Source organism: Urocitellus parryii, chromosome 11, assembly GCF_045843805.1.
Source record: "Urocitellus parryii isolate mUroPar1 chromosome 11, mUroPar1.hap1, whole genome shotgun sequence".
NCBI lineage: Eukaryota > Metazoa > Chordata > Mammalia > Rodentia > Sciuridae > Urocitellus > Urocitellus parryii.
In genome coordinates this window covers 47,790,616-47,813,186 of record NC_135541.1, presented here as the reverse complement: position 1 = coordinate 47,813,186, position 22,571 = coordinate 47,790,616, and the positions used below count along the sequence as shown (strand labels likewise).

The following is a 22,571-nucleotide window of genomic DNA, read 5'->3' as shown; positions in this document are numbered from 1 at the left end:
GAGCTATTCCGAGTATTTTCTGGAAGGATACAGATGGCTGCAATGAGAAACAACAGGATGTACAAGGTGGACTTGTAAGGAAGCTTACAAGAGCACCTTTACATTGGAGCAACAAAAGTTATGCTCAGAACTAGTTGACACAAAGGTAACAGTTGCCAGATAAAATAATTTCAGTTAAAGATAGCCTGACTTTAATTTCAAAACTTTGCAACCTAAACAAAATTAGATTATTCAGATTTTTTAAAATCAGAATATGATGAGAAGCAAGTAAATACCATTTGTTGAAAAGTTACCAGTAATTGGAGAAGGTGAAGCAAGAAGACAGATGAGAACTCTCCACTGATCATCCCCTAAAGAAACATCAATTAAAACAACTATCCATGCATGAAAATACTCAGACACCCATGGCTCCTAAACATATTGGTACCTAAAAAGTGAGTCTCCTGACCTGCCCCACCCAAATGCAAGATTGGACCCCCACAGCCCTTGCAATGATCTCTGATTTTGGAATCAGAAGGTTGATCGATCTGATCTCTGAATCAGAAGTTTGCTGACCTATATTACAGAAGACTTAGGTTTGAGACAAACCTCAGAAGCAAGAAAGCCTCAATGGATAAGACTTCAGGTGTATAAAGTACTGTGATAGCTGTGGCAACCAGAGGGCTTTGAGTGTATCCCAGAGATGTGCCCACCTGGATAGTCAAGAAATTCTCAGTTGGCACTGTGTGCTGTACAAGTCTTGGCCTTAGGACATCCTATAGTGCTTCCACAGCTGGGGACCATACAAGATGACCTACCAGATGACCAGAGTTTCTGCACAGGTTTCCTGCTAAACAGTGTTCCTGAACAAATCCAATCTGAAAAGACTTGAATAAGTATATACTTCAAATACCAATATATAACCACAAGGATAAAGGAATCAGCAGGGAAACATGCCAGCATCAAATAGAAAAAATAAAGTACCAGTGATCCATCATAAGTAGATCAAGATGCACATACTGCTTGACAAAAAATCAAGAAAACTTTTTCAAAGATTCAACAAATTTTAAAAAATACAGAGAAACGATTCAAAGAAATGGGAAAAATAAGGGACCAGAATATGAAAAACAGAGACATTAAAATAATAATAATTTTAAAAGCCAAACAGAAATACTGGGAATGAAAAACAGAATGGATAAATAAAAAAAGGGCATGGAGAGCACCAATAACAGAATTAACAAAGCAGAACAATCTATGAACTAGGGGTTATTTGAAGATGTACAATTAGAGGAGAAAAAAGAAAAGGGAATGAAAAGGAATAAAGGAAGCTTGTGAAATTTATGGGACAGCATCAAAAGAGCAAAATTTCAAGCTACTGGAGTTCAAGAGCAAGTAGAAAACAAAATATATCAAACAATTATTAATGGGTCTGAAAGGAGAGGTAGACTGCCATACACCAATATTAGGAAACTTCAACACCCCATTTTTATCAATGGACAGATCATCCAGATAGAAAATCAAGGACTTAAACTACGCTTTAGACCAAATGAACCTTATAGATATATGTACAGAATATTCCATCCACAGCTGCAGAATGTACAATCTTCTCAACTGCACAGGCAGCATTTTCCAGGATAGATTACGTGTTAAGCAACAAAATAAGTCTTCCCAAATTCAAGAAGACTGAAATCAATTATCTTTTCTGGCCACAGTGGTATAAAACTAGAAATGAATAACAAGAATAACTTTAGACGTAGTGGCACAAGCCTGTAATCCCAATGGCTCGGGAGGCTGAAGCAGGAGGATCTTAAATTCAAAGCAACTTAGGGAGGCCCTAAGCAACTTAGCAAGACCCTGACTCAAAATAAAAAAGAGCTGAGGATACGGCTCAATTGTTACATGCCCCTCGGCTCAATCCCTCATATAAAATAAAAAATTAAAAAGAGGAACTCCAGAAAATTTACAAATACATGGAAATTTAAAAACCAATGGAACAGGGCCTGGGGATGTGGCTCAAGCAGTAGCGTGCTTGCCTGGCATGCACAGGGCGCTGGGTTCGATCCTCAGCACCATATAAAAATAAAATAAAAATGCTGTGTCCATTGAAAACTAAAAAAAAAAAAAAAATGGGTCAATGAACAACCAATGGGTCGATGAAGAAATTTAAAAGGGAATTTTAAAAATTCTTGAAAGAAAGAAATGAAAATGAAGACACAACATATCAAAACTTATTGAATATAGCAAAAGAAGTTCTAATACATGTTTTTGGTAATAAATGCCTACTTCAAAAAAAGTTATAAAATAAATAACAAAAAAATTGATCACAGAAATACAAAAGATTGAAAGAAATGTAAATCATCATACTCAAACAAATTGGGTATCATAGAAGGAATTAATAAATTCTGGAATTCATACAACCTTCTAAGATTGAATTATGAAGAAACAAGAAATTTGAATATACTAATAACAAGAAAGAAGATTGAATCAGTAATAAAAATTCTCCCATGAATGAAAATCTCAGGGCTTGATCACTTCACTGTTAAATTCTAATAACCACTTAAAGTAGAACTAAAATCAATTCTCAAACTCTTCCAAAAAGTTGAAGATGATGTAACACTTTCAAACTCATTCTACATAATTGACTCCCAAACCAGACAAGTACACAACAAAAGGAAAATAAACAAAAATATAGGCCAAATCCCTGATTAACATAGTGGCAAAAATCCTCAACAAAACAGCAAACTCAATTCAATAGTAAATTAAAGAGATCATTCACCATGATCAACCCAGGGATGCAAGGACGGTTCAACACATGCAAATGACATACCACATAAATAGAACAGAGAACAAAAACAATATGATAGTTTCAAGATGTTCAGAGAAATCATTTGACAAAATTCAACATCCCTCCATGATAAACCTCTCAACAAATCAGAAATAGAAGAAATTTACCTCAACAAAATAAAGTCCATATATGATAAACCCACAGGTAATATCATACTAAATGAGGAAAAGTTGAAATCTTTTCTTCTGAGATCTAGAACAAGACAAGGATAACCAATCCTGCCACTTTTCTTCAACATATGTTATTGAAAGTACTAGCCAAAGCAATTAGTAAAGAGAAAGAAATTAAATTGAAATGAAGAAGTTATATTGACCCTTTTGCAAACAAATGATCTTATACATTGAAAATCTTAGTCTCTGCAAAAAAAAAAAAAATCTGTTAGAATAAACAAATTCATTAAAGTTTCAGAAAAAAAGCAAACCCAGTAGAATTTCTATACAATAGTAGCAAACTATATGAAAAAGAAATCTTTAAAAAACAATCTCATTTATAATAACTACAATATATGAAAGATTCCTATACTGAAAACCATAAAATATTGATTAAAGAAATTGAAGACACAAATAAATGGAAAAATATCCCACATTCATGGATTGAAGAATTAATGATGTTAAAATTTCCATCCTACCCAAAGTAGTCTACAAACTCAATTCAATGCGTATCAAAATACAAATGACTTTCTTAAGAGAAATAGAAAAGAAAACACAATTCATATGTAATCTCAAAAAAACACAAATAGCCAAAGAAATCTAGATCAAAAGGAACAAAATTGGAGGTATCACAATACCTCACCTCAGAACATACTACCAAGTTATAATAACCAAAACAGGGGCTGGGGTTGTGGCTCAGTGATAGAGCACTTGTTTTACATGTGTGAGGCATTGGATTCAATTCTCATCACCACATATAAATAAATGAATAAAATAAAGGTCCATCAACAACTAAAAATTAAAAAAAAAACATCATAGTGCTAGAATAAAAACAGATACACAGACCAACAGAACAGAATAGAAAACCCAAAAATAAATCCATGTTTCTACAGCCAAGTGATCCTCAAAAAAGGGAGAATTTATAAATCAAAAACATTCATTGGAGAAATGACAGTCTCTTCAATAAATGGTGCTGGGAAAACTAGACATTCTTATGGAAAAATAATAGAAAGATGGACCTCTGTTTCTAACCATAACAAAAAAAAATCAACCCCAAATGGATCGAAGACCAAACATCAGATATGAAACTACTAGGAAAAAAAAAAAAACTAGGGCCAACACTTCAAGACATTTGTACAGACACCAATGTTTTAGATAAAACCCCAAATTACAGACATCAAAAGCAAAAATAGAAAACCAGGATTATTTCAAACTAAGAAGCATCTGTACAGCAAAGGAAACAATCAACAAAGTGATGATACTACCTGCAAAATGGGATGAAATATCTGTATACTATATATCAAATAAGGGGGTTTACATCCAAAATATACAGAGAACTCCAAAAACCTCTGAGGAAAAAAAGCTCCACAAATAACCTGATTTAAAGATGGGAAAATGACATAAATAGACATTTTTTCAAAAGAAGATGTACAAATGGTCAACAGGTATATGAAAAAATGCTCAATATCACAAATCAAGGAAATGCAAATCAAAATCATGATGAGACATCACCTATTCCTGCTAGAATGATTATTATACAAAAGACAAAGGGTAACAAATGCTGGCAAAGTTGTGAAGAAAAGAGAACCCTTGTACAGTGGTGGTTGGAATGCTAATTAGTATGGCCATTATGGAAAACAGAACAGAGATTCCTCAAAAACAAAAATGAAAAATAGAACTACCATTTGGTTCAGTACTGGACATATATCTAAAATTAATAAAATGAGTATATATAACAACAATTCCCATAAATGTGTACAAATATAATGCACCAATTAAAAAATATGGGAAAAATGAAATGAAATCAGCATTAAAGAGATATCTGTATTCCCATATTTATTACAAAGAAAGTATGGTATTTATACATTCTGAAAATATTAACCTGACACAGGCTAACTTTATAAGCAAACAAGTTCATTTATCTCATTTTGAAGGCTGTCTATCCAAATGACATAGTGTAGGCTTAGCAATGGCTGCCTTCAGTCACATCACTTCAGGGTATGGACATAAATGGGAGAAGTCCAATAGGGAGGGCAATCAAGTGATTATATTTCCAATCAGAAGCAAGGGGAAGCTGGACATGGTCACTCTTGCTTCTTTTACAACAACCTTTTCAAAAGAACTTTAGGTCTCACATGCCTCAGTGATGTAAGGACTTTTCAGTAGGCCCTCCTCTTAAAGGTTCTACAGCATTCCTTCATATCACCTCCTGGGAACTAAGGATCCAATTACAATAGACCTCTGGTGGACACTCAAACCACATCCACCCCAGAGCAACAGAACACTATTCAGCCATAAAAAAAATAAGGAACACTGAAATCTGCAACAACATAGATAAATCTAGAGGACATTATGTTAAGTGAAATAAGCCAAGCACAGAAAGAAAAATACTACATGACCTCACTTACATATGGAATTTAAAATAGTTGATCTCATAGAAGTAGAGAGAAGAATGGTAGTTATAAGAGGCAGGAGTGACAAAATGAAATGTCAAAGAATAATACATATTTATAATTGGGAAGAGTAAGTTCAAAGAGCTAACATGTAGCACAATGGCTACAGTTAATGATGATATATTGGGGGAGGTTTCAAGATGGCAGAATGGAGCAGGTCACTTTCCTCTCACCAAGGCATATTATTATGAAAATGTCTAACATACAGAATAAGGATAAAAATTTAAAAGCTGCCATAAATAAGAATGAAATTATGGCATTCGCTGGTAAATGGATGAAACTAGAGACTATCATGCTAAGTGAAATAAGCCAATCCAAAAAAAACAAAGGCCAAATATTCTAATATGTAGATGCTGATTCACAATAGGTGGTGGTGGAGCAGAGTGTGTGTGGGGGGTGGTAATCAGATTGAAGAGGGTGGAATGAAGGCAAGGTGGGTGGGAATAGAAAAGACAGTAGATTGAATCAGATATAACTTTCCTATGTTCATATATGAATATGTGATCAATGTAACGCCATATGATGTACAACCACAAAAATGGGAAGTTATATTCCATGTATGTATGATAAGTCAAAATACATTCGATTGTCATGTGTAATTAAAAATAACAAATTTTAGAAAAAAGAAAAATATGATAATATGTTTCTTGAAAAATATTGGGACAGTAGATGTTAAATGATCTTACCACAAAAACAATAAATATGTGAAGTAATGGCTTTGCTATAATTAGCTATATTAAACCACTGCAAAAAGCATAAAGACTTCAAAAGTCATCTTGTACATGATAAATGCATATAATTTCATATGCCAATTTAGAAATATAAATAAATTTGAAAAAAGAAAAAAATTAAATGAGAAAAAAAATTAGCTTAGTTTTCCTGTCTAAAAGTTATCATCAACATGTGACTTATTTCAAACAAAAGGTTGAAAGCTAAGACAATAAAAGATCATGTGAAGCTTTCTCTGGAGGACAATCCTGCAATGCGTAGGAAGAAAAGCATTTAATTTCTTAAAGCATTCTTCTGGTGGTATTTGTTACCATTCCTTGGTAACCCTTTACGTTCATACTTGTCATTACTCTCCATTATAATACAGAATAGCATTTACAACATGATCACCCTTCTGTTTGAAAACAAACCCATCATTTTGTGTCACAGTCAAATAACATGTGACTATTATTACCAGTTAAACTATTCCTTGACATATAAAATTTAATTTTTGACTATTATCTAGTATATTTTATAATTTAAAATTGCTTATTTGCTAAATAAAATTAAAAGTTAAGTGTCACTTTAGCTTATTTAAAGTATGTGTTAGCATATCATAAATTTTCTGTACTGTAAAAGAACTACAAAGCAAATATTGGGCAGTAAGGAAATATTTCAAACATGACAAACTGTTAAAGCTTATGATGTTTCATGTTGTGTTTTAGCTTGACTAGGTCCAGGGATGCTCAGATATTTTGTCAAACATCATTCTGGGTATGTCTGTGAGAAAAATTGTCCTGATAAATTGAAAACTTGTTAAGTGGAAAAAGAAACATGCAGATCAAAATATAAAGACCAATTCTAGTTTTGCAACTATAAGGTAGGGGTGTGTGTGTGTGTGTGTGTGTGTGTACGTGTACGTGCGCACGCACATGCACTAGAATTCTGGACAAGTAAAGTATCAAGTTGTTTTCAGGAGATTGAAAAGGGTTTTTGGTTTATAGTTAATTATGAGCATAAATAAGAATTCCTGATTGGAAAAAGGAAATTCTGTTAGTCAATGAAACAAATAACATCTGAGAAAGCACAATCTTCACTTTATATAAGTACATTAAAACAGCAAATAACTTACCCCAATGTAACAAAATCACAAAGAGTTTTTGACAAGTCATCTTACTTCAGAGACATGTACCTGAAAAACAGCAAATCTGAAACAAAAACAACACATACATCAGGTGTCTGTAGAAAATATAAAAGGAAAAGAATTATAAATAAGTATTTAAAATTAACCCTCTGTAATAATCTGGATCACTATCAGAGAAGTCTTCCACTCTGAATTTAAAGTTATAGATTTATTGCTATGCACATATTATCCTACATAGTTATGCAGCTTATATTTTAACACAGAAACAGTCAATGTTCCTCTATGCCATAGAAACCAGCACAAATGTCACAGGACAAAAGTGAATTTTCAACTAAACAAAAATGATCACAGTATCAATTAAATATATGACAGGTAATCTAAAACCATTAATATCACCATCTTAACCGTTTTTTTTTTTTTTTTTAATGTTCAGGGTTCAAACTTCCCTTATTTTCTAAAACCTTTGTCTTTACTGTGATCATACAAAGTCAAATGGTCATAGCACAGGTTATGACATATTTATTTCCAATAAAGAATAAAAAAATTTTCCAAAATGTTTTTGAAAACCTATTATTCATTTGCAGATAATATTCACACTAAAGAGTTACCAGAATAATTCAGGGAGGGCCTCATGACTTAATTTATCCAAATGCTAGGAATGACTTCATACATAAGCTTTCCCATGAATTCTACTCAATTTGAAATACAACATCAATAAGATTATTTATACTACTACATCATGAATTAGAATGGCAGTAAAATTTTAATTCATTAAGTTTGGACTTATGATGAAACCCTATAAGACTTGGATATTTAAATCTTTTTTTTATGATCTCAAATTTGGGATTCAGTCCATCACACATATGTAATCTGAGATATTAACAACAACAACCAAAAAAAAAAAAAAGCCCTGAATTGCATCAGGAGTCTTGGATGCTGGCCTCTACTACTTTTCTACTGATCAGCTTGCAGGACTTGGGATTTCAACTGTATCGACCTCTGGTTCCTCATCTACAAATAAGACCGCTGGATGACCTCTACAATTTCTTTCAGAGCTGCCTATGATTCTGAGAAATTTTTACTTTAAAACAGAAATCACAGCTTTACTACAAGGAATATTAGAAATTATTAAATAAGAAACATGCCTTATAACTCACCTGAGGAATGGCCCCATATGATGAGTAAACAGAAAAGGGGGTTTGTTAATTTTACAACTTACAAACTCTTAGGAAGAAAATGGATGCATATAAGCAATTTGTGTTCTGGTCTATTTGTTTTTCAGAGTATCAGTTTTTCATTAGAATTTTGGTTTGACAAAATTCGTTGGGACTCTGTGACATCACAACATTTCTTTAGGATCTCTAGGAATGGGTGAAGTACTTAGCATTCACATGATCTAATCATATTAATATATGCAAGCCTTAATATGATTTTAATATTTAATATAATGTTTCATATAATTTTTTATTATCTGTTTCTGATATAAAACATCCCCACAAAATAAGCTCAAGATCAAGGATCATAATCAGTATGTGTCATAGATACAATACACCTCTGGGCTGCTTTGATTAAACTAGTGACTAATAATTTAGTCCCAAAATTGATTTGACTCACATTTAACTGAAATGATCTGCTAAGTGACCAAACAGGTCAGCTGTCATCCTTACCTGAGACAACTATTCCTTTATTTAAAGTTCCATGCAAAACACTAATTATTCTGATGGTTTGAATTCTTTCCATTGGATTTCATTCTAATATAAGAGAAACAATCACAATGTAAAAAGGGCTAGAAACAGCCTTGAAGAGAGGGCGAAAGGTGGCATCTCACATAGACTCAAAGAGAAAAATATTTATATGCACCCTAAACTATAACAAAAGGAATACAAGGAGGTTTACAAAACAAACAATACAGAAAAATATAACAAAAAATTTAAACTATGAGAAAAAAATCGAGTATAAGGTAATCAAAATAAGTCAACTGCATCAAATATGCCAAACAACTATCAATTTGAATGTGCTTCCTAAGCGTGACCATAATTTGTAACAGTCTAATAAATTCACCTAGTATGTAAAATGAAACTAGCAGCTTAGGGGAAAAAGTAAATTGATCCTAACACTAAGAATAATAAGATATTTTCCTGATTAACTGCATAACATACCAGGTACAGGACCAGAATTTTATGGGAATTTCAAATTTCAATAACTTATCTCCCCTGAAACCACCAATATCCTGTTCAGAGTCACCATTATCTCTTCCTTAGACTACAAGAAGAAGAGCTTTACAGGTCTCCCTGTTCAGTGTTCAAACTTCCCTTATTTTCTAAAACCTTTATCTTTACGGTGATCAAAGTTAAATGGTTATAGCAGAGGTAATGACATATTTATTTCCAATAAAGAATTTTAAAAATTTCCAAAATTTCCAATTCTGCCATTTCTTCCCAATTAAGCCTGTTATCAACACAGCAATAGTCATGTCTCTCTTTCTCAAAACACTAGAATACTCCCTTTTCACTCAGAATAAAAGTCTAAGTCCTGCACAAGACTCTGAGGACCTGGATCCCAATTGCCTCTTGATGTCACCAACCTTTGCTTTAGGCCCCTTCTCAGAGGAGCCCTGCCTGGCCATCCCATCTAAAGTCACACAGTTTCCCTACCTCAAAACCTCATATCCATTCTTCTGCTTAAAATTTTCACCTTATCACTGAACACTAACTTGAATATCTTATTTTTTTTTCTTGTTTTACTGTCTGTCTCCCTACTAGAAAAAAAAACCTACAAACCAAGGGATTTTTTTCTGATTTATTTTCTCATTATATCTTTCACAAACATAAGCCTGCCCTTCATGTAGCAGGTGCTACATATGTAGTAAGTAGCTGGACAAATGAATAAAAGAAAGAAGAATAGCAAAATACACATCTTTCTTAAAATATCCTCCAATACAGACTGGTGGCATCACACCAAGACAAAACTGAATGAAAGAGGCATCCTAATATCATTCATATTGAGGTTTTTGAGAATGTAGTTTAATACCAAGAAGTGCTTCAGAACAGTGATTCTGAATGCTTAAGCATTTTTGGAATAAGGACCTCATTGAGAATTTGGTGGGTACAGTGTAAAAACTGCCAGGAGGAAGCACATGTACCCAAATGTTTTAGGTGGTCAACAAACCCTCTGAAATTCATCCAAGGCTCCCAGATTTGAGTTGCTCATATATATAAGTAAATGAAATACACATTCCTTAGGCAATCTTCCACAAGTGCAATTCCATGAATATGGAATCTAAAAATAAGAGTGTATATCTGGCCAGTGCAATTAGACAGATGAAAGAAATTAAAGGCATAAAAATAGGAAAAGAAGAACTTAAATTATCACTATTTGCGGAAGACATGATTCTATACCTAGAAGACCCAAAAGGGTCTACAAAGAAACTACTAGAACTAATAAATGAATTCAGCAAAGTGGCAGGATATAAAATCAACACGCATAAATCAAAGGCATTCCTGTATATAAGCGACAAAACTTCTGAAATGGAAATGAGGAAAAACACCCTATTCACAATATCCTCAAAAAAAATAAAATACTTGGGAATCAACCTAACAAAAGAGGTGAAAGATTTATAAAATGAAAACTACAGAACCCTAAAGAGAGAAATAGAAGAAGATCTTAAAAGATGGAAAAATATACCCTGTTCATGGATAGGCAGAACTAACATCATCAAAATGGCGATATTACCAAAAGTTCTCTATATAGGTTCAATGCAATGCCAATCAAAATCCCAACGACATTTCTTGTAGAAATAGATAAAGCAATCATGAAATTCATATGGAAAAATAAAAGACCCAGAATAGCAAAAGCAACTCTAAGCAGGAAGTGTGAATCAGGCGGTATAGCGATACCAGATTTCAAACTATACTACAGAGCAATAGTAACAAAAACAGCATGGTACTGGTACCAAAACAGGCAGGTGGACCAATGGTACAGAACAGAGGACACAGAGACTAATCCACAAAGTTACAACTATCTTATATTTGATAAAGGGGCTAAAACATGCAATGGAGGAAGGATAGCATCTTCAACAAATGGTGTTGGGAAAACTGGAAATCCATATGCAACAAAATGAAACTGAATCCCCTTCTCTCGCCATGCACAAAAGTTAACTCAAAATGGATCAAGGAGCTTGATATCAAATCAGAGACTCTGTGTCTGATAGAAGAAACAGTTGGCTCTGATCTACATATTGTGGGGTCGGGCTCCAAATTCCTCAATAGGACACCCATAGCACAAGAGTTAATAACAAGAATCAACAAATGGGACTTACTTAAACTAAAAAGTTTTTTCTCAGCAAGAGAAACAATGAGAGGTAAATAGGGAGCATACATCCTGGGAACAAATTTTTACTCCTCACACTTCAGATAGAGCCCTAATATCCAGAGTATACAAAGAACTCAAAAAATTAAACAATAAGATAACAAATAACCCAATCAACAAATGGGCCAAGGACCTGAACAGACACTTCTCAGAGGAGGACATACAATCAATCAACAAGTACATGAAAAAATGCTCACCATCTCTAGCAGTCAGAGAAATGCAAATCAAAACCACCCTAAGATACCATCTCACTCCAGTAAGATTGGGAGCCATTATGAAGTCAAACAAAAACAAGTGCTGGTGAGGATGTGGGGAAAAGGGTACACTTGTACATTGTTGGTGGGACTGCAAATTGGTGCGGCCTATTTGGAAAGTAGTATGGAGATTCCTTGGAAAGCTGGGAATGGAACCACCATTTGACCCAGCTATTCCCCTTCTTGGACTATTCCCTAAAGACCTTAAAAGAGCGTACTATAGGGACACTGCTACAACAATGTTCATAGCAGCACAATTCACAATAGCTAGACTGTGGAACCAACCTAGATGCCCTTCAATAGATGAATGGATTTAAAAAATGTGGCATTTATACACAATGGAGTATTACTCTGCACTAAAAAATGACAAAATCATGGAATTTGCAGGGAAATGGATGGCACTAGAGCAGATTATGCTAAGTGAAGCTAGCCAATCCCTAAAAAACAAATGCCAAATGTCATCTTTGATATAAGGAGAGCAACTAAGAACAGAAAAGAGAGGAAGAGCATGAGAAGAAGATCACCACTAAACAGGGATGAGGGGGGAGAGGGAAAGAGAGAGGGAAGGGAAATTGCATAGTAAAGGAAGGAGACCCTCATTGTTATACAAAATTACATATAAGAGGAAGTGAGGGGAAAAGGGAAAAAAAAACAAGAGAGAGAAATGAATTACAGCAGATGGGGTAGGGAGAGAAAATGGGAGGGGAGGGGAAGGGAGGGGGGATAGTAGAGGATAGGAAAGGCAGAAGAATACAACAGACACTATTATGGCAGTAGGTAAAAAAGTGGATGTGTGACCGATGTGAATCTGCAATATGTATATAGGGTAAAAATGGGAGTTCATAATCCGCTTGAATCAAATGTATGAAATATGTTAAGAACTTTGTAATGTTTTGAACAACTAATAATAAAAAAAATGGAAAAAAAATAAGAGTGTATATATAAAGCTGGCACAAATAAGACAAGGCCTTTACACATGTTGACATTTAGGGTGCTAGACCTTCATCATCAATGTCAGCTCCTTAACTAAATGCATAAAATGAAGCAATCAATCGATAGACACTACCCCTATGCAGAGAATTAACATTCTTCTGTTTTCACTTAATAGCTATGCTCAATGAAATCATGAATGAAGAGTTGAAGAAAGCCTTTAGTATAATGTCAAAAGTTTTATTAAAAGAAAGAAAAAAGAAAACAGACCACCTGGAGACACAGAAACAAATCAAAGAAGAAAAAATAAATTTAGCAAATGTATAATGAGTTATTCTTGGGGACATTTCTGAAGATTTTGTAGTCAGAGAATCGCAAAGGAAAAAAAAGAATGATTAAAGGGAAATAATAAACTTCTGAAAATTTAATGCACAGATGCATAGTGTAAAGTTTTCCCAATGGAAAGACTTAAAAACAAATTTGCATAATTAATATCCCCAAGGCATGAAGAAGATGGAAAGAAATTCAGGAGCCACTTGTCAAAAGAAACTAACTTTATTTTTAGAACCACACACGCCAAACAAAACAGCTCCTCAAGATAAACCGTCAGAGCCCAACTGCCACCACCGGCTTCCCACAAGCCTCTCTCCCCAACACCAGCCTCTCCACCTCCCACAATCCTCTTGAGGCCAATTGGCTGGGTCGTGTGGGCGGAGCCAAAGAAGTCCCCCAATGAGCAGCTCCGTGGTCTGAAAGGGCAGGGAAACAGCCCAATGAGCATCACCACAGAGGAGCCAATCAGCTAGATGTTGCTGGGGCCGCTGTGAGCCAATCATCAGCTGGCAGTCTGATGGGGGAACAGCCCAATGAACATCACCTCGGCCCAGCAAACTTCCAGCTGCCAGAAAGGAGATTTTTTTCCTTTAAAATGAAAATAGGTATGTTACCTTGGATAAAGTTAAGACATTGAAATCAAACTGACAGTATTTTCAGAAAAAGAAAATAAGAGGAAATGATCAAAGAAATAATACAAGAAAATTCCCCAGTGCTGATTTAAAAAAAAAAAAAAGAAAGAAAGAAAAAAAAAGCCCAAGTGTTCAAACTGAAAAGAAAAATGGGAAAAGATCCATTGCTAAACAATATTTAAGAAACTTCAGAACAGCAAAGATTTTCCCTCTGGAATAAAAATAAGAAATAGAACAGAAATGTGTTTCACTTCAAACACTGAATGTTAGAGAAGACAACCTAGTAGTTGCCTAATAGAAAATGGCTTTCATTTTACAGTTTTGTATCTAGTGAAGAATTACTAGAAGGAAACAAATAGATTTTGCAGGAATGCAATGACTTAGAAAATTGATACAATATGACCCTTTCTCTCAAAAATAACTACAAAGTGTTCCACAAAGTAAAGAGTAAACCAAAGGAAGAGGGAAACATGCAGGAACATGACCACAAGCCTGTTAGATGTCTCTGCAGACCAGGGAGGGAGCAGTCAGGATAGGAGCTACAGCACAGATGGCTGAGAAGGGATGACAACCAGGAATGTGGAGATGGAAGACAACTTGATACATAATGTGATTATGAAACTGGAAAATCTTGAAAATAAGGCAAAAAAAAACTCAGAATAACGCAATGGGCAAAAGGAAGTCATAATTTGAAATTCAAGCTACTAAACCAATTTAGAAAATGAGTCAGTGGACTTAAAAAAATACTGCAATGGATTCTGAACAATAAAGAGAATAAGTAGAATCTGAAAATTATTAAAGATGAAATGAAGACAGTCCATTTACTTTTTCCCAATAATAAAAAATAAAGTTAATTGAGAAAAGCTTTTCAGAAAGTCATGATATAAATATGAACCCAAAATAAAATATGACATTATTCTAAGCAAATACAGGACTTAAAGAATCCATTTAAAAGAAGGAAGAATCCAGTTAACCTTGATTCTTGTAACATTCTTGGAAACATGAATGAAACATTCCCTTTTTAATTGCTGTATCAATATTCTGGACAGCCCACAGTATGATATGTTTGGAGAGATATTGATATCAACAGCTCCACATTCAAAAGCAACTCAAAACAAAACGAAAAGCAGACTAGGAATATGAATAAGAAATCCTTACCTAAAGTATTTGACTCATACATTCTATATAAGAATATGATTTAAATAGAAATTTTTATCTAATTCTAAATGAATTATTTCAATAAGTATAGAACTAAAATTCTAAATGACAGGAATGTATTACAAAATATTTAAACAGGTATCTTTCTTAATGATAAAAAAAGTGGTAAATCTTAAAATTCCACAGTGTCTTAGATTTTTAAGAATGACAGGCCTTACAAAGAATAGATCAGTGGCATTACTTCTAGTTTGAGAAATCATAAAAGACTCCATTGAGTGCATACTTAACAGCCCCTGCAAGAATGGGGACAAATATGAAGCACAGTGTTAGTAATGTAACCTAACTCTCACAGAACCTGTGGTCAGTAGGAACAACGATCAGCCACAGCATAGAGGTAGAAGACAGCAGGACCTCCTGTGCACGAACTGATCTGCAAGTTTAAAATCATGGAGTCAAAAGACCCAAAAGCCACATGACCAGATGACTGCTTTTTACACAACATATTTTTACATCCTGTTGGTTCTATGAGAAAGCTTTTTCCCCATAAGCAACATTATTGTAAGACACGCAGGACATCAGAGAAATACCTAGCTATCTCCTGGATAGGTCTAATATATTAAGTATGTCATGATTTTAAGCAATAACATCTTGCTAACATACAAGCAACTACAATTAATGAGCATTTATGTGTGTGCCAGAAGGTTCTGTCTACGTATGCACGTTTGTGTGTGTCTTTGTGTAAACTTTATTTTCTTTCCTCTCCTAAACATTGACCGGTTTGGTTCAGAAATTCTGTAGTTACCCACAGAAATCTAATTGTTCAATTATCTCCTGATGATAGTCTCTCAATATTCATACATTTAGACATCCAGGAACAGCTAGCTGCTAAGTAAAATTAGAAAATATAATTCTGAGAAAAAGTTGTCCTAGACCTTCACAAAACAGATATTTGGTGACAGCCATTCTTAAACATGACTTCACATTTTTAAATCCTATTGTAATATCACTATGGAGACTCCTGAGAATCTCTATTTGGCTTAAACCTTTAGCTATCATCTATTATAACAGATAAAACACTTACATGATGAACTGACTAAGTCAAGGGTGGGATGTGCTCAGCCACTTCCATCGCACTTGGGCACTCACTCTCGTTCCCTTGCTCAGCCTTCCTCATCCTTTTCACCTTCTCTATTTTTTTTTCTCTTTTCTGTAGCACTTATCACCTTCCAATATATGGCACAGTTTGCTCATTTAGATTGTTCTTTTTCTATCTGTCCCCTGTTGTGTTTAACAAGCACAGGGATGGTCATTTGTTTTATTCAACATCTAAAATAATGCTTAACCCAGACTAAGTGCTCAATAAATGTTTGTTGAATAAACGAATTTCAAGATATTGGTAATATATGTCAAGAGAGTTTAAATGGGGTTAAAGTAAGCTAATGCCCTTGTATGTTCCTCGATTCATTACTGTTCAAACTTCATTCATTTTCAAATTTGATGACTAAAGGACTCATGATTCTTCTACAGTAATCACTGAATTATAGAAATTTTTAAAGTAGTTATAGAAAATTTAGAATGAAAAAAGGAATCAACCTAAAATATAAAAATAAAAAAGGGAACAACAAACCAAAAATACAGCACAAATAAAAATGACAGATGAGTAAATACAAATCTAAATACATCACTAATCAAGTTGAATAGAAATTGACTAAATTCTTCAGTGAAAAGATATTGAATGTAAAACATCTTAAGGAATATGTGTTGTTCATAAGAAACACATCTAAAAATTCAGCTTGAATGGAGAAGGATGGAAATAAGACATATACCATCATATGGAGATACATCCAAAAATAATATGAAGAAATTGAAAACAAAAGGATGACAAAAAAGATTTACCAAGCACATACTAACAAAAGAAAGGTAGAGAAGTTATATTAGTATCTTCAATCTCACTACTAATTAAAGAAATGAATATTAAGGATATGATACACACCTATCAGATGAGCAAAACTTAAATGTTCAGTCAATACCAAGTTTTGTCAAAGATATACAACAAGAAAAGCAAGAATATAAATTGGTAAGACCACACTTAAGAAGTGTGGCATTATCTAATAAAGCGGAAATCTGCAAGTCCTGTAACCCAGTAATTTGCCTACTACTTGTATACTCTTAAAAAATCTCCTGTACCTATGTACTAGGATAGTTGTAAAGGATGGGTCACAGCTGCTCTATTTATAGTAACTGGTAGGGTCTGAGTAACTTCCCCCAAGTTCATGTGTTCAATACAACAGTGTAGGGAGGGGGATCTAATAAGAGTTGATATAAGATTATTAGGGCTCTGCCCTCATGAATGAAGTAATTGACACTATTGCTGGAATGGGTTTGTTCTAAGTTCAGCCCTCTCTTGCCCTCTCTCATTTGTGCTTGCTTGCCCCTCTGTGATGCTATGAGACAGCAAGAAGACCCTTATCATAGGCAGCTCCTTGCTCTTAGACTTCTCAGCCTCTAGAATCATGAACCAAATAAACTTCTGTTACTTAAAAATTACCCAGGCTGTGGTACTCTGAAATAATTCAGTAACAAAACAAAAAGGAAGAAGAGAACAAGGGAAGAAAAAGGAAAGAACCTAAATAGCCATACTCAGAATCAAGATTTAAAATGTATCATATTCATACAATGAAATAAATCCAGCAATGAAAATGAACAAGCAACAGTATTCAATCAACAGGGGAAAAAAATATGGCTTTCCTCTTAAATGCTAGACCCTATTTCACATACTAGGGATAAGACAGGGTGAACCAAACAGGGAAAAAAATAATAATAAAGTATTTTAAAAGGTAGAGAAATGCTATGGTGAAAAGCAAAGGAAAACCAAAAAGATATATTACAGATAAAAGACAATCTACAATTTTAAATTGAAAGGGAAACCTTTGAACAAAAAGGAAATGACTGTGACAGAATAAATCATGCAGATCTCTGGGAAAAGAGCATTCCCAACAGAGGAAACAAAGATGGCTCCCAATTTATTCAAGGAATAGCAAGGAGCCCAGTATGGCTGCAACTAAATCAGAGGAAGAACTGTAGGAAAAGAGATTAGATAGGTAAAGGGAAGGGCAGAAAGACCAGAAAGGTTATCCTAAGGACTTTGAAATTTACTCTGTATGAACTACAAAACCATTGGAGACTGGAGCAGAAAAGTGTCAAAATCTGACTCTGACTGTCCTTCTAAAAACGGACTGAGGAGAGCAAAAGATTAAAAACAGGGATACTGGTTAGAAGGTCCTTGCAGTAACTCAAGATGAGGGCAGTTTATATCAGGGTGGCAGCCATGGAGGTGAAAAAAAGGTGATTTTATTTATTTTGAAGACAAGGCAAACATTTCCTAACATGTAATATATAACATATGAGAGAATGAGAGAGATCAAAGATGACTTCAAGGTTTGGGGCTTAACCAACTGGAAAGTTGAAGATAGAAAAAACTGTAGAATATGTAGGTTTGGGCAAGATGAAGATTCCATTTAGAGCCTGTTTGAATTGAAAATGTCTATTAGACATCCAAATGAAAATGTTGTTAGGCAGCTGGATCATAAGGTCTGAAGTTCAGAGAGCGATATCAAGCCTTAAGCTATTGCTTTTTGAGTTCTCAGTATAAAATATAGAGATTGCATAAAATCATCAAAGAGTATAGAGAAAAATTCTCTATCCCTTAAGGCGCTGCAAGGTTAAAACCTCTGAGAGAGCCAGATGCGTGGCGCATGCCTGTAATCCCAGCGGCAGGAGAATCTCAAGTTCAAAGCCAGCCTCAGCAACAGTGAGGTGCTAAGCAACTCAGTGAGACCCTGTCTCTAAATAAAATGCAAAATAGAATTGGGAATGTGGCTCAGTGTTCCAGTGCCCTTGAATTCAATCCCTGGTACCAAAACAAAACAAAACAAAACAAAAAAAACCTCTGAGAGGAGAGTCCAGCAAAGCAGAGAGAAAAGAGCAGCCAGGGAAGGAGGAAAATCAAATAGTGTACAAGGTGTCCTGGAAATCAAGAAACAGGGAAAATAAGATGAACACTAACAATTGACTGATGCATTAGCAAAGGTGGTATCATTGTTGACCTTAACAGCAGCAGACCTTGAAGTACTTCTGGCAGACTACTGAAAACTGAAGTTGGATAAGAATGGGGTTAAGAAAAAGTGCAGAAAAAAATTAAAAATAAAGAAGAATCGGCTTCATCTCACAAACAAAATGTTAAGCAAAATAATCTACAGAAGAATGCTACTAAAGTCATGTTAATTTTCTTTTAAGAAAATTTCAGGCTCAGCTTGCAATAAGGAGAGATCAAACAACAAGTTTCCGGATATCGGCAATGTTCTTTCTTGAGTACTAAGTAGTGAGGCCTTATAATTCTGTTAAAATCATCTGTTATGTGTATATCAACCAATAAATATGTTTTATATACTTGTTATTTACGTTATGGTTCAAAGTATTAAGATTACTAAGATCATGTGTGTGAAAAGACAAAAAGATATCTTTTTTATTGAATCATAAAAAGTATTTGAGAAATAATATTCCAAATTATAAGCAGATGAAATTTGAAGAGAAAATCCAAAAGGCTATATGTACTAAATCTGGCCAGTAGGTGAACGTTTGAGCCTTTCTAATTTAATTAAAATCGGAATTTGTAAATCACATAAAATCTTAAGAATTAGAACAGATCCTAAGCCTTTTTCTTCATTTTTAACTCCACAGGACATATTTTTAGTACATGTGTTTGGCTCCCAGAATAAAAAATGCAGTACAGTATCAGCCAAGGGAATTCATTTTTTTTCCTCAATACATTTAGGTCTTAATTCTAAGATTTTCTAAAGATACTTCACAAACATAAAAAGTTTAGTCCTACAATAGTGATCTAAGTGTGAAAAGATGGTCACTTTTTTCCTTGATAAATTTGTGAAAGAGTAACACTGCAAAAGAGGACTACAGCCTATGCCAACCACAAAGACACTCCAGTCCATGAATGAGTTGGCTGTGGACCATGAGCAATCAAATCCATCCAATGATTCAGTTGTTTTTTAAGCAACAGCAGCCAGGGTATGTGAGTTCTACTATTACTCCCTGTTCTATCAACAAGCATTACTTAACTCTATGAGTGTCTGTTTCAGGAGATGCCCATCTACTTGATCAGAGAATATGAGGAAAGATAAATGCTTGAATGACTGATATTTCCATCCCAAAGGCAAGACAATGAAAAGTAAGTTAAAACACGTTTATAAATGAGTACTTCAAATCCATTCTACTCTCCCAAACTGCACACATGCACATGTGGGTGGCTAAAGGTGATTTTATTATTTTAGGCCAAAGCCAACAAAAAGAGCTAGAAACACTTCTAAGCCTATCCTAACTAGCCATGACCAAATCTTAAATCATTCTGAAAACACCATGGTAAATATTTGTTACAAGGAGTAACAAAAGCTATTTAATCATTCTCTGTCTGCTTAAACAAGTCAGGGATTGTTTCTAGTTTTTTTAAATCAAAAAGGAAGCATTAGGGACACTGATACTTTATAGTACAAATTTTATGTGTGTGTGTGTGTCAATACTTAATTTCTGGTTTATCTGTTTAGTTAACCTCTGCTACTTTCTGGGATTCATTCCAAGTCAACTAAATATATTACTAAAATTGGCATCTCTGCTATTGAGCTTAATTTCAAAGAGGCTCTGAAGTGGTCTGAAACCATTTTTTTAACATTCTGCACACAACTTTATTCTAAAAAGTAACAAACATTCTACAAAAGCAGTAATTGATAACAAAGATACAATTTTTGTTTATCTCCAAAACAATTTTTATTTCCTCCAAATGTATAATACTGGAAGAGAATAAGTGCTATGCTAAAGCCACATATTTTTTCAATAGTGTTGCAACTATTGACCTAAAGGTAAACCTGATTCTTAAAGTTAGTTTGGGGGGTGTTCTAAATATTCATATAAAAGCTATATATTTCTGAGTTATTTACAAATGTTTTGTATTCTCTACAACTTTGGGCTGGAAAACCTGAAAATATAAATAATAAATGCATATAAAACAAATGCCAAGATACACACACACATCTATAGATAAATAGATAGATAGATAGATGTGTGTGTGTATATACATATATATATATATATATATATACACACACACAACACACACACATATGTTTCATGAAACCAGCAATATTTGTAACAGATTAAAAGAATTAAAGAATTACACATTTTTTTTAAATCTGGGATACACCTTAGATATTACTAAAAAGCCCTCAGAAATGATCCTAATCCAGCTCTCTCATTTGAAAGATGAGGAAACTGAGGCCCACAGAGGTTAAGCTAACCACAGCATCACAGATAATACCAAAATTCAGATTTTCTGACTCCCAAGTCCAGAGCTCTGAAAGACCATTTGTTTCAATATACTAAAATAATTGTGGACACTCCAGGCAGCTCCTTCTGTTTAAAGAACTCCCTGAGATTTACAAGAGTCACTCTCATCTTCTGTTAGCAAACACAATTTCTAGAAATAGCACCGGCAATAACCAATTTCTTACCCGGCAACATCATACCTGGGGTTTCCAAAATGATTCCTCAGGTGGATCTCTTTTCAGCACAAATCCCTTTAAATCAGTGCTTTGGTAGGACTGGGGCTTGGGGTTTGGGTTTATTTGGTTGGTTTTGTCTGGGGGTGGGGGTTGTTTTTAATTTGCTCCCGGGAAGGTGGAGAGGGTAGGAAACTGAAGCCCAGATCTACAAAGTCCCAACAAACACATTTTTTTTCTTTTGTCATTTAAACCAACAAATCCTCCCTCGGGGCCCCAGGGCTTACAGGTTCAAGTCGCAGTCCCTTCCGTTTCCAAAGTAGACCAGAGGCCTGGAAAAGAAGTTCCCCCGATGGCAGGTCCTCTCCGCTGCCCCGCAGGTGCGCGCCCAGGCTCCACCGGCAGCAACCAGCGGGCGCCCCATCCTGCTCGCCCCGGGGACCAAGTCGCCCAGCGACCCACACACCGCGCTCCCGCCGCTTGCTGCCCCTCGAGACCCTGAAAGGCTGGCCTCGAACACCCAGTCCCCAAGTCCCCCGCGGGCTCTGCGCCCGCCACACGCTCCCCAGCGCGCCGCTCCAGAGCTTCCCCTAGCAGGAAGGGTGACAGCAAGAGTGGAGGAGAGGGAAGTGGGTCCTACCTTGATCCAGAAAGCCAATGCCTACCGAGGCAGAGATGGCGGCGGCTCCGGGGCTCGGGCACCTGCGTCGCTAGCGCTCTGCTGACCGTGGGCTCCGCTGGGCTGCCGTGTCCGAACTCCTGGCCGAAGGTGCAGGGAAACTCTCCGGAGAGGAGGGCGTGTGGGGAGGAGTGGCTGAGGAGGAGCGGGCTGGGCTGGGGAGCGGGGAGGGCGGAGCTGGATGGTGGCTCCAGGGAGGGAGGAGCGGGCCCGGAGCGGAGCTGGGGGCCGCGTAGGTGATCTGGGTGGCTGCAGGGAGTTGACCTCGGGAAGGAAGACCCCCTGCCAGCAGGAAGGCGGAGAACAGAGGCAACGCAGCGGGAACACAGCGTCGCTAGTTCCTCGGGGAGTCAGCCACAGCCTCCCCCCTTGAACC

The 22,571-nt window shown here is 35.5% G+C and overlaps 1 protein-coding gene across 1 annotated transcript in view; it reads right to left on the bottom strand.

Moving 5' to 3' along the window:
- Lepr (leptin receptor) overlaps window positions 1-22,216 on the bottom strand; it is an 85,916-nt gene extending 63,700 nt beyond the window's left edge. The window contains exons 1-2 of the mRNA XM_077791213.1: window positions 22,157-22,216; window positions 7,267-7,342 (exon numbers count right to left, since the gene is read on the bottom strand). Of these exons, the coding sequence (XP_077647339.1) occupies window positions 7,267-7,306 (40 nt within the window). The 5' untranslated portion in view covers window positions 7,307-7,342; window positions 22,157-22,216. The remainder of the gene's footprint in view (window positions 1-7,266; window positions 7,343-22,156) is intronic.
- Between the last annotated feature and the right edge of the window lie 355 nt (window positions 22,217-22,571).